Source organism: Solea solea, chromosome 13, assembly GCF_958295425.1.
Source record: "Solea solea chromosome 13, fSolSol10.1, whole genome shotgun sequence".
NCBI classification, from domain to species: Eukaryota; Metazoa; Chordata; class Actinopteri; order Pleuronectiformes; family Soleidae; genus Solea; species Solea solea.
Genome location: NC_081146.1, coordinates 9,546,875 through 9,560,832, shown reverse-complemented (window position 1 = coordinate 9,560,832; position 13,958 = coordinate 9,546,875). Strand labels below are relative to the sequence as shown.

General features: G+C 34.5%; 2 protein-coding genes across 2 annotated transcripts; both read right to left on the bottom strand.

Annotated features, from left to right (window-relative positions):
• Positions 1-5,504: 5,504 nt before the first annotated feature.
• LOC131471522 (serum amyloid P-component-like) lies at positions 5,505-7,324 on the bottom strand. Its single transcript, XM_058648117.1, has 5 exons — positions 7,266-7,324; positions 7,044-7,098; positions 6,492-6,594; positions 6,077-6,377; positions 5,505-5,956 (listed from the first exon to the last, which is right to left on the bottom strand). Exons 2-5 carry the CDS (start codon positions 7,096-7,098, stop codon positions 5,735-5,737), a joined length of 681 nt encoding a protein of 226 aa, XP_058504100.1. The 5' UTR covers positions 7,266-7,324; the 3' UTR covers positions 5,505-5,734.
• Positions 7,325-9,765: 2,441 nt separating this feature from the next.
• LOC131471558 (C-reactive protein-like) lies at positions 9,766-11,628 on the bottom strand. The gene is made up of 5 exons (XM_058648165.1): positions 11,570-11,628; positions 11,348-11,402; positions 10,722-10,824; positions 10,338-10,635; positions 9,766-10,221 (listed from the first exon to the last, which is right to left on the bottom strand). Exons 2-5 carry the CDS (start codon positions 11,400-11,402, stop codon positions 10,003-10,005), a joined length of 675 nt encoding a protein of 224 aa, XP_058504148.1. The 5' UTR covers positions 11,570-11,628; the 3' UTR covers positions 9,766-10,002.
• Between the last annotated feature and the right edge of the window lie 2,330 nt (positions 11,629-13,958).

The following is a 13,958-nucleotide window of genomic DNA, read 5'->3' as shown; positions in this document are numbered from 1 at the left end:
ACTATGCTATTACTTTTTTGTCAGATTTTGGATGACATACTAACCTATGACTTTTTTGTCAAATTTGGGACGACATGCTAACCTATGACTTTTTTGTCAGATTTTGGACAACATAATAACCTACGATGTTTTTGGTCAAATTTTGGATGACAAACTAACCTATGACTTTTTTGTCAAATTTGGGACGACATGCAAACTTATGACTTTTTTGTCAGATTTTGGACAACGTACTAACCTACGACTTTTTGTTCAAATTTTGAATGACAGACTGAAGTATGACTTTTTTGTCAGGTTTTGGACGACATACTAAAGTATGACTTTTTTGTAAGATTTTGGACGACACTAACCTATGACTTTTTTTTGTCAAATTTTGGATAACATGCTAACCTATGACTTTTTTTGTCAAATTTGGGAAGACGTGCTAACCTATGACTTTTTTCTCAAATTTTGGACAACATACTATGCTATTACTTTTTTTTCACATTTTGGACAACATGCTAACCTATGACTTTTTTGTCACATTTTGGACGACATACTAACCTATGACTTTTTTGTCAAATTTGGGACGACATGCTAACCTATGACTTTTTTGTCAGCTTTGGACAACATACTAACCTACGATGTTTTGGTCAAATTTTGGATGACAAACTAACCTATGACTTTTTTGTCACATTTTGGACGACATACTAACCTATGACTTTTTTGTTACATTTTGAACGACATATGAACCTATGACTTTTTTGTTACATTTTGGACGACATACTAACCTATGACTTTTTTGTCAAATTTGGGACGAGATGCTAACCTATGACTTTTTTGTTACATTTTGGACGACATACTAACCTATGACTTTTTTGTCACATTTTGGACGACATACTAACCTATGACTTTTTTGTCACATTTTGGACGACATACTTACCTATGACTTTTTTGTAACATTTTGGACGACATACTAACCTATGACTTTTTTGTCAGATTTTGGACAACGTACTAACCTGCGACTTTTGTTCAAATTTTGGATGACAGACTGAAGTATGACTTTTTTGTCAGATTTTGGACGACAAACTAACCTATGACTTTTTTTTGTCAAATTTTGGACAACATGCTAAAATATGACTTTTTTGTCAAATTTGGGAAGATGTGCTAACCTATGACTTTTTTCTCAAATTTTGGACAACATACTATGCTATTACTTTTTTTCACATTTTGGACAACATGCTAACCTATGACTTTTTTGTCAAATTTTGGACAACATACTAAAGTATTACTTTTTTGTCGGATTTTGGATGACATACTAACCTATTACTTTTTTGTCAAGTTTGGGACGACTTACTAAAGTATGACTTTTCTGTCCGATTTTGGACGACATACTAACCTATGACTTTTTTTGTCAAATTTTGGACAACATGCTAACCTATGACTTTTTTGTCATATTTTGGACGACATACTAACCTATGCCTTTTTTGTCACATTTTGGATGACATACTGACCTATGACATTTTTGTCACATTTTGAACGACATACTAAACTTTGACATTTTTGTCACATTTTGGAGGACATACCAACCCATTGCTTTTTTTGTCACATTTTGGAGGACATACCAACCCATTGCTTTTTTTGTCACATTTTGGACAAAATGCTAACCTATGACTTTTTTTTGTAAAATTTGGGATGACATGCTAACCTATGACTTTTTTTTTATCAAATTTTGGACGACATACTAAAGTATGACTTTTTTTGTCAAATTTTTGACGACATACTAACCTATGACTTTTTTGTCACATTTTGGACAACATGCTAAGCTATGACTTTTTTGTCACATTTTGGACCACATACTAAACTATAAGTGGACTGTCCCAGAAATGACTTGTACTCACCATCCCTGGCTTAGTAGGACACTGCCTTATCCATTAGGCCACTAGTGCTGACAGCTTATTTGTAACATGTTGTTTTGAGTTACAGTTTGGATGCCTTACAAAACTACAAAAGTATGACTTTTTTGTCACATTTTGGACGACATACTAAACTTTGACATTTTTGTCACAATTTGGATGACATACCAACCCATTACTTTTTTTTGTCACATTTTGGACAACATGCTTACCTATGACTTTTTTTGTAAAATTTGGGACGACATGGTAACCTATGACTTTTTTGTCAAATTTTGAACGACATACTAAACTATTACATTTTTGTCACATTTTGGACCACATACTAAACTATGACATTTTTGTCACATTTTGGACCACATACTAAACTATGACTATTTCGGGCCCTTTTTTGGACGACATACTAAACTATTACATTTTTGTCAGATTTTGGACAACATACTAAGCTTTGACATTTTTGTCACATTTTGGACCACATACTAAACTATGACTATTTCGGGCCCTTTTTTTGGACGACATTCTAAACTATGAGATTTTTGTCGACATACTAAACTATGACATTTTACTCTATGACTGGACTGTCCCAGAAGGAACTTGAACTCACAATCCCTGGCTTAGTAAGACACTGCCTTATCCATTAGGCCACTAGTGCTGACATCTAATTTGTAACATGTTGTTTTGAGTTACAGTTTGGATGCCTTACAAAACTACAAAAGTATGACATTTTTGTCACATTTTGGACGACATACTAAACTATGACATTTTGTCACATTGTGGAAGACATGCTAACCTATGACTTTTTTGTCAAATTTTGGACGACATACTAAAGTATGACTTTTTTTGTCAGATTTTGGACGACATACTAACGTATGACTTTTTTGTCACATTTTGCATGACATACTAACCTATGACTTTTTTGTTTCATTTTGGACGAAATACTAAAGTATGAAATTTTTGTCGAATTTGGGACGACATGCTAAACTATGACTTTTTTGTCAGATTTTGGACAACTTGCTAACCTATAACTTTTTGTTCAAATTTTGGACGACATACTAACCTAGGATTTCTTTGTCACATTTTGGATGACATACTAACCTATGACTTTTTTGTCAAATTTGGGACGACATGCTAAAGTAAGACTTTTTTGTCAGATTTTAGACGACATACTAACCTACGACATTTTTGTCACTTTTTGGACAACAAACTGAACTATGACATTTTTGTCACATTTTGGACGACATACTAACCTATGACTTTTTTGTCAAATTTTGGACAACATGCTAACATATGACTTTTTTGTCACATTTTGGACAACATGCTAACCAATGACTCTTTTGTCACATTTTGGACGACATACTAACCTATGACTTTTTTGTCAAATTTGGGACGACATACTATGCTATTACTTTTTTGTCGGATTTTGGACGACATACTAACCTATGACTTTTTTTTGTCAAATTTTGGACAACATGCTAACGTATGACTTTTTTGTCAAATTTGGGAAGATGTGCTAACCTATGACTTTTTTGTCAAATTTTGAACGACATACTAAACTATGACATTTTGGTCAAATTTTGGACGACATACTAAACTATGACATTTCTGTCACCTTTTGGACGACATACTTAAACTATGACATTTTTGTCAGATTTTGGATGACATACTAAACTTTGAAATTTTTGTCACATTTCGGACGACATACTAAACTTTGACATTTTTGTCACATTTTGGACCACATACTAACCTATGACTTTTTTTGTCAAATTTTGGACCACATACTAAAGTATGACTTTTTTGTCAGATTTTGGACGACATACTAACCTATGACATTTTTGTCAGTTTTTGGAAGACATACTAAACTTTGATATTTTTTGTAACATTTTGGACGAAATACTAAACTATGACATTTTTGTCACATTTTGGACAACATACTGACCTATGACATTTTTGTCACATTTTGGACAACATACTGACCTATGACATTTTTGGGACATCTTACTCTATGAGTGGACTGTCCGAGAAGGGATGTGCACTCACAATCCCTGGCTTAGTCAGACACTGCCTTATCCATTAGGCCACTAGTGCTGACTGCTAACTTGTAACATGTTGCTTTGAGTTACAGTTTGGATGCCTTACAAAACTATGACTTTTTGGACGACATACTGAAGTATGACTTTTTTGTCAGATTTTGGACAACATACTAACCTATGACTTTTTGGTAAAATTTTGGACGAAATAACTAACTAAACTAACTAAAATAGAGACATAATATAGGGAACAGATTAGAAAAAATAAGATTTATGAAAAATGTCAGATAGTAAAACTTTGAAATCACCACTGGGGATATAACAATAAAGTCTGAGAACAGTTTGGAGCTCATTCCTTTTATATAGAGTTTCTGTCAGCACAAAACCAACAATCTAAAGGCCACATGGGGGTGTTTGTAATAACTGTTGGATTTGTTTACTCACCTGCTAAATAAAGGCTGAAATTTGACCTGCAATTAAACTAAAATGCATCTCAAACTGCCAGCTTTACAAACTGGTGTAGTCTTTATGAATCCAGCATCTATGAGATCCGAGATCATTTTATTGATTGAGAGACTGGCAGCATCTGTCAGCACAGAATGACTCACATTAACAATGAAAAGTCAATGTGAGAGTGTGTCTGATTTAGTCTGATTTAACTGGGAGAATGAGTGATGAAATGTGAAGCAACTTATGCATTAACATTATAAGTATGAGCCTATTCACAAGTGGCAAAGTGGTGCTGTGTGACTGTGTGAGTGTGTAGCTAATGTTAATACTAAAGGTAAGTTAACAGTGCATTCATCATTTTTTTGACAGTAGAGTATAGAGGAGCTTCAAAACAAGCAGACACATCATCAGCCCTGATCTTTTTGCTGTGTAAAGCCTTTTACCTTTCACAGTAGACATGGAGCTTCTGAGACAGATTACCTGACCAAATTATCCTGTGTGAGGGATTAACAGAATTCATCAGAGGCATCCCAATTTCAAATCATATTAAAATATATCATAATTATTTAACATGTTTGATATTTACGAATGAACTGTGATTGGGGGCGTGAGCAGAACACAGCAATAAGCGATGAGAGCGTGTTGACCAGAAAACAGATGTTGTGTACTTTTGTTTAGAACCACCAAGTTGATTCCGTGTTATCAGCCATGACTTCAAAACATCACGTAAACACAAGAGCTATTAAGTGACGATGCCGACAGTCTACCTCCAACTCTGTTTATATTCTGATGTCACTGTTTCTGTGAGATCTCAAATCCCTGGATTCTCCTGCCTGAATTTGTTTGATTAAACACCAAGTGTGTGGTCCTGTGTCTTAACTTGATCTGTGGTCTGTGCTTTCTCAGGATTAAAAAACACTGAAAATCTGTAAAACAAACAAACAAACAAACTAGTAACTAATTTGTAACTAATCAGTCACAAGTTTTGTTGTGTGTCCATGGTCTCCCACGTTTTTGAAATCAAGTCAGATTTGAAAATCCTCTAATGTGGGGTGGGCTTTATGCAGGGTAAATAAGTATCTTGGTAGATGAGAGAGGGATATGAGACATAGATCTAAAAAAAAAAAAAAACTTCACATTTGATTCATTGCTTTTATTTTTTTCTGTTTTCTGATTATTTAGATTTTTACAACAGATAATAAATCATAAACTGGCATTAAGTAAAGAAACTCAATATTTCTGTTTTTAATGGCACAGTAAAATTAACTTTTAATTAACTAGAATTAAGGTCTACATCTTTCCATTTCCATTTTACATAAATGCAAGTGTATGGATCATACTCTTTTAAAACAAGTATTAGCAGTCTTGTTAAATTGCACATGGTGTGACTGTGTTCTCGACCAGCACTTTGTCAAAAATCTGGTACTCCAGTGCGCTCCAGTTGATCACATCACCTCGAGTGAAGTTTAGATTGTAAACATATTTCTGGATCTCACAAGGGGAAAGGACAGAGTTCCACATATGGACATCCGCCATCATACCAACCAAAGACTGTTTAGCATCAAATCCTCCACCATGGGAATCCTGCTCCTGTTAAAATTGCCAAGGTTGAAAGATAGTACAAGTTATATTTTTGTACAGAGATCCATACACAATACATAATAAATCCACATTGACACCGTGTTGCTTATCATTAATTAACAACCTTACCTGACCCAAAATAATTATAGGAGTTCCACTGATGATGTTGGATCCCACATCAAGGAATCTTTTGATTAAAGGCTGTCCATCAAACCAAAGCTGTACAATTCCAGACGCAGAGTCCCATGTTGTACAAATAGAGTGCCACATGTTTGGCTTATAGTCCACCCAGTTGTATTGTACATTTAAATCCCTGACATGAGCCTCCATCTCCTTATTTGCATTATCCCAGAAAATCGCGAAGTCATTGGGATGACCACGCGTGGACATGGAGAACAAGCCGTGACTTCTTCTGAGGTCTGTAAAGGACCTGTAGGTATTACAAAAAACAATAAACCATTTATCATTCATAATTATTATCATACATAATTATGATTCCGTCTACCATTATACAGTTACAGTGGGTTATTTCAATCAGTGATACCTGTGGCAGACGGTTACATCCCTGAACTCCTGCTGTGATGTAATCAGCTTCACATAAGCGGACTTGGATTCCATTGGAAAGATGAACATTTTTCCTGACATATCTGGAAAAGACAGAGACAGATTTTCTCTCTCTCCTTTTTTACATAGTTTATTATTTTGCACATGACATGTTATTATTATCTATAACTTCAACACCTCAACACATGAATGAAAACAAATGAATTTAAGTGACAGTCTTTCACTATTTGCAGTGAGGAAGAAAGTTCCTATAAATAGACATTCAATGACATGATTATTTGCTTTTTGGTTAGTTAAGTTTTCTTATTGTTTTGTTTCAGAATTGGTTTTTTTTGCTAATCAAAAGTAGAATTTCTACTTTAAACAGGATTAATTGGTCATTCAAATCCGATGGTTATGTATTGTTAACATAGGCAAACCTATGTGAAATATTCTTCCTAATTAAAACTCTAATAATGCACTTTGCAATCTTAAATTTGGTGTTTAACTTTTGATAACCCATATGTTAAATTGATAATATCTCATTTTTTACCTTGAGGGTCTGCAGCACATGCTGTCAGCATCACCAGCACCAGCAAAAGGTTCATCTAATAAGACAAGAAATGCCATTGGGAAACATTTTAATACAGTATGGTCAGTTCTTTTAGTTGCTACTCAATTATTTGTATACACCTTGTACATACACAATACAGAAAACATACATTATGATACAAATAAATTCAATTCCATACAGTTTTGCAGGTTCAGATCTTACCTTGAGATCACTTGAGGATTTTTGGACATTGACTAGAATTGAGATTATAGAATTTATATTCCCAGCACTTCCTCGTTTAGTTTTGTGCCTAGTTTCCTTCCTTTATCTACTTCTATAATTCTTGAACTTTTTGCTGTGTCAACAGAATCATCATCATGTTGAAATAGCCATTGTTGTTTGTAACAAATATGTAGGTAATTTTGGATTTAAGATGCTGGATTGTTGCTGTTGAATGTGTCACCAAACTGAATAGAAAGATAGATGTCAAGTTACAGGAATGAAAGATCACTGCAGCAAACGAAAAACTTCAACTAATAAGCAAGTAGCTAGTAGATTTGGACTGAACTGAAAATACACTGGTATAGAGATAAAGACACAAGACAATCAGTTATATTGTAGTTTATTTGAAGAGCTTTTAATGTGGTGACAAACAAATGAAATAAAACACAATTTACAAAAAAGAGACAGAGATCATATAAACAAACACTACCATGCACTGTAGTTTAACGCTGTCACGAAACTCTGACAAAGTTAAACATTTGCTGCTGACTCAGAACAGAGGATGTTTGCAAAGGATGTTTGCAAATCAAGTAATTACAACCACTCTCTCAATCAAACACATTTCTGGTTGTGCTTTTTTAAAATTGTACACAGGAACTGCAGATTATGCAGACCATGCATGCAGTTTTACTTGTTGCTTGTAGAAAACAAGTTTGATATGAACCTCTATATTAATATATATAACTCCTGTGTGGTAAAGTTAAACACTCACTACAGGGAGGCTGTGTGTCAGAATAACCACGTTTGTTGGAGAACTCTGGTGTGGAGAAATGCTCTGATCTAAGCTTTAACAATTCGTCCTTGTGGAAGCAAAAATGTGATTCTACAGAGTGTAGGTCTACTAAATAGCACACAGCTTTTTTATTGGCCTTGTTTACCTCTTGGAGGAGGCAAGCCTTCTGCGCTCTTAGGGACTCGACGTCTTCCTCTAGAGCTGCTTTGCTCTGAAATGAAAGGCTGGCTTGTCTGTGGAAATTCAGCAGCAGCCATTCCAACAATGATACTTAGGATGCATTCTTAGTGTCAAAACTGTCATAGATGAGAGAGTTTATTTCCTCCTTGCACTCATTTAAATTGAACCTGTTGATGAATTCAACATAACCAGTCTTTAGGCTCTGTGCAAAAGAAGAAACACACAGTTCCACACAGGGATTCTCCATTTTTAGGTCTAGAGAAGGAGTTGAAGCAAGTTGTAATATATAACAAACAAATCAATCAGTTATTATTTTAACCCGAGGAACACTTTGTAGTGTCGCTACCTTGGGCTAACAACAATACGGATGTCTACCGCATGGAAAGGGGCTTTTTTTTAAAGTAAAAAAAAAAAACATAGAAAACACAGAACATGATATTTTTCTGTGCATTTAAATAAACATTTGACACATTGGCTAAATTACATTTACATTTATAATTACATTTTTAAGTGTAAACACCATGTGATATGTAATATAATGACATTTTTGACTTATAACATTTGATATCAAGGTGAAAAAGGCCATAATATTACTTTAAAAGAGTGATGTGTGCAAAGTAACTTCCTCAACTGCATTTCCTCAATTACAAAGTCATGTTTCTCTGAATAACATACTAATCTGCTGTCTCAGCAGGAATCAAAACAGATGTTTTTGTGAGTATTGCTGCTCCTGGTGCTGGTGTGCAGCCTAATTTACTGTGGAATGTTTATAACATAGTATATATATATATATATATAGATATACACATATATAAACATTCCATACATATATGTATGTGTATATATATATTTACTTACTTCATGAGCCTTGTACCACAAACATGGTGTTATTTAATATTATTTAGTCTGGTAGTCCTGTTGACATAATATAATGAACAGATTAGAAAATAATAAAACATGTCAGATAGTAAAACTTTGAAATCACCAATGGGGATGTAACATAAAGTCTCAGAACAGTTGGGAGCTCATTCCTTTTATTTGAAGTTTCTGTCAGCAGAAAATCTAAAGGCCAACAGTGATTGGGGGCGTGAGCATTAGAGCTGAAAATATTTGCCCAAACCCGACGGGACCCAACAGGCTTAATTTCTATCATTTTACACAGGCTCGGACCAGGCTAGGGCGTAGGCTCAGGCTTGCGCACTGGCCTGCATTTCGAGTTGCGCTCCGGGCTTGCGCGGTAAATGAGTGGTCAGATGATGCATTTCGATTAAAGTGAGAAAGATTGCGTTTATGATGTGAAAGTGGATGCTTTGATCAAACGCCAAGTGTGTGGTCCTGCGTCTTAACCTGATTGTCTGGCCTGTGCTTTCTCAGGGTTAAAAACCATTGAATATCATTTAGAAAGTCTATTGTGTCTGTGGTTTCCCACCTTTTTAAAATCAAGTAACATTTAAAAACCTTTTTGTGATCTTGGTAGATGTGGAGAGGGATATGAGACATAGATTAAAAACAAAAGTAACTTTCACATTTGATTAATTGCTTTTATTTTTTTCTGTTTTCTGATTATTTTGATGTTTAAGGTGTTTGTAAAACTACAAAATTACAACAGATAATAAAATGTAAACTGACATTAAATATAGAAACAATATCATCTGCAATATTTGTCATTATACATCTGGGTCAACACATTCTTTTCCATTTTACATAAATGCAAGTGTATGGATCATACTCTTTTAAAACAAGTATAAGCAGTCTGGTTAAATTTCAGTCACATGTTGTGACTTTGTTCTCGACCAGCACTTTGTCAAAAATCTGGTACTCCAGTGCGCTCCAGTTGATCACATTCCCTGGACTGAAGTTTAGCTCGTCAACATATTTCTGGATCTCACAAGATGAAAGGACATAGTTCCACATATGGACATCCATCATCATACCAACCAAAGACTGGTTAGCATCAAATCCTCCACCATGGGAATCCTGCTCCTGTTGAGATTGCCAAGGTTGAAAGATAGTACAAGTTATATTTTTGTAAAGAGATTCATACACAACACACAATAAATCCCACATTGGCACAGTGTTGCTTATTAATAGAACCTTACCTGACCCAAAATAATTATAGGAGTTCCACTGATGGTTGATCCCGAGCTAAGAAATTTTCTGATTGAAGGCTGTCCATTAAACCAAAGCTGTACAATTCCAGATGCAGAGTCCCATGTTGTACAAATAGAGTGCCACATGTTTAGCTTATAGTCCCGCCCTCCATATTCTGCCTTTTTATCCCTGACATGAGGCTCCATCTCCTTATTTGCATTATCCCAGATAATCAGGAAATCATTGAAATGAGAAGGCGTGGACATGGAGAAAAAGCTGTGATCTCTTTTCAGGTCTGTAAAGGACCTGTAGGTATTACAAAAAACAATAAAATCAATTATCATTCATGCTACTGTTTTACAGTTACAGTGGGTTCTTTCAGTCAGTGATACCTGTGGCAGACGGTTAAAGCACTGAACTCCCGCTGTGTTGTAATCAGCTTCACGTAAGCTCTGTTGCCTTGAATTGGGAAGTTGAACATTTTTCCTGACATATCTGAAAAGACAGAGACTCCTTTTTTATTCATCAATTATTTTGTCATATCATTATCTTTATCTTCAACACCTCAACACATGAATGAACACGAAACATGAATTTAAGTGACAGTCTTTCACAGTAAACCACTGTCTCTTTATTTGCACAATTAGTGCTGATAATGCTGCTATATCTTTTACAATTTGTGAGAAAAAGTTAAATCCACTATGGAGGAACGTTCCTATAAAAAGACATTCTATGACATGATTATTTGCTTTTCGGTTGGTTTAATTTGCTTGTTGTTTTGTTCAGAATTGAGTTGCGCAGTTGATGTCAGTGTTTTTTTGCTAATCAAAAGTAGAATTTCTACTTTAATCAGGATTAATTGGTCATTCAAATCCGATGGTTATGTATTGTTAACATAGGCAAACCTATGTGAAATATTCTTCCTAATTAAAACTCTAATAATGCACTTTGCAATCTTAAATTTGGTGTTTAACTTTTGATATCCCATCTGTTAAATTGATAATATCTCATTTTTTACCTTGAGGGTCTGCAGCACATGCTGTCAGCATCACCAGCACCAGCAAAAGGTTCATCTAATAAGACAAGAAATGCCATTGGGAAACATTTTAATACAGTATGGTCAGTTCTTTTAGTTGCTACTCAATTATTTGTATACACCTTGTACATACACAATACAGAAAACATACATTATGATACAAATAAATTCAATTCCATACAGTTTTGCAGGTTCAGATCTTACCTTGAGATCACTTGAGGATTTTTGGACATTGACTAGAATTGAGATTATAGAATTTATAATCCCAGCACTTCCTCATTTAGTTTTGTGCATAGTTTCCTTCCTTTATCCACTCCTATAATTTTTGAACTTTTTGCTGTGTCAACAGAATCATCATCATGTTGAAATAGCCATTGTTGTTTGTAACAAATATGTAGGTAATTTTGGATTTAAGATGCTGGATTATTGTTGTTGAATGTGTCACCAAACTGAATAGAAAGATAGATGTCAAGTTACAGGAATGAAAGATCACTGCAGCAAACGAAAAACTTCAACTAATAAGCAAGTAGCTAGTAGATTTGGACTGAACTGAAAATACACTGGTATAGAGATAAAGACACAAGACAATCAGTTATAATGTAGTTTATTTGAAGAGCTTTTAATGTGGTGACAAACAAATGAAATAAAACACAATTTACAAAAAAGAGACAGAGATCATATAAACAAACACTACCATGCACTGTAGTTTAACGCTGTCACGAAACTCTGACAAAGTTAAACATTTGCTGCTGACTCAGAACAGAGGATGTTTGCAAAGGATGTTTGCAAATCAAGTAATTACAACCACTCTCTCAATCAAACACATTTCTGGTTGTGCTTTTTTAAAATTGTATACAGGAACTGCAGATTATGCAGACCATGCATGCAGTTTTACTTGTTGCTTGTAGAAAACAAGTTTGATATGAACCTCAACATTAATATATATAACTCCTGTGTGGTAAAGTTAAACACTCACTACAGGGAGGCTGTGTGTCAGAATAACCACGTTTGTTGGAGAACTCTGGTGTAGAGAGATGCTCTGATCTAAGCTTTAACAATTTGTCCTTGTGGAAGCAAAAATGTGATTCTACAGAGTGTAGGTCTACTAAATAGCACACAGCTTTTTTATTGGCCTTGTTTACCTCTTGGAGGAGGCAAGCCTTCTGCGCTCTTAGGGACTCGACGTCTTCCTCTAGAGCTGCTTTGCTCTGAAATGAAAGGCTGGCTTGTCTGTGGTAATTCAGCAGCAGCCATTCCAACAATGATACTTAGGATGCATTCTTAGTGTCAAAACTGTCATAGATGAGAGAGTTTATTTCCTCCTTGCACTCATTTAAATTCAACCTGTTGATGAATTCAACATAACCAGTCTTTAGGCTCTGTGCAAAAGAAGAAACACACAGTTCCACACAGGGATTCTCCATTTTTAGGTCTAGAGAAGGAGTTGAAGCAAGTTGTAATATATAACAAACAAATCAATTAGTTATTATTTTAACCCGAGGAACACTTTGTAGTGTCGCTACCTTGGGCTAACAACAATACGCATGTCTACCGCATGGAAAGGGGCTTTTTTTAAAGTAAAAAAAAACAAAACATAAAAAACACAAAACATGATATTTTTCTGTGCATTTAAATAAACATTTGACACATTGGCTAAATTACATTTACATTTATAATGACATTTTTAAGTGTAAACACCATGTGATTATCGTGAAATGATACTGAGGTACTGAGAATCAGTGTTGGTAACACGTTGCACAGTAATATATACTGTATTTTTGCATAGTAACAATTTACAAAACACTAAAACTGTTGCAATTTCTCAGCAAAGTTATGCTGAATTACTGCATTTCATGTGACACTGGATCACAATTTAACAACGGAAGGAATATACAGGAAACAAAGTTTCAATGAAGTGGATTCAGTTCCAAAAAGAAATTTGACATCACTTTTTGAATGTGTGTAAAAATATATCATTGTAATATAATGACATTTTTGACTTATAACATTTGATATCAAGGTGAAAAAGGCCATAATATTACTTTAAAAGAGTGATGTGTGCAAAGTAACTTCCTCAACTGCATTTCCTCAATTACAAAGTCATGTTTCTCTGACTAACATACTAATCTGCTGTCTCAGCAGGAATCAAAACACATAGTTTTTGTGAGTATTGCTGCTCCTGGTGCTAGTGCTGGTGTGCAGCCTAATTTACTGTGGAATGTTTATAACATAGTATATATATATATATATATATACATACATATATATTGATATACACATATAGACATATATAAACATTCCATGTATACATATATATATTTATTTATGTATTTATTTACTTACTTCATGAGCCTTGTACCACAAACATGGTGTTATTTAATATTATTTAGTCTGGTAGTCCTGTTGACATAATATAATGAACAGATTAGAAAATAATAAAACATGTCAGATAGTAAAACTTTGAAATCACCAATGGGGATGTAACATAAAGTCTCAGAACAGTTTAGAGCTCATTCCTTTTATCTGAAGTTTCTGTCAGCAGAAAATCTAAAGGCCAACAGTGATTGGGGGCGTGAGCATTAGAGCTGAAAAT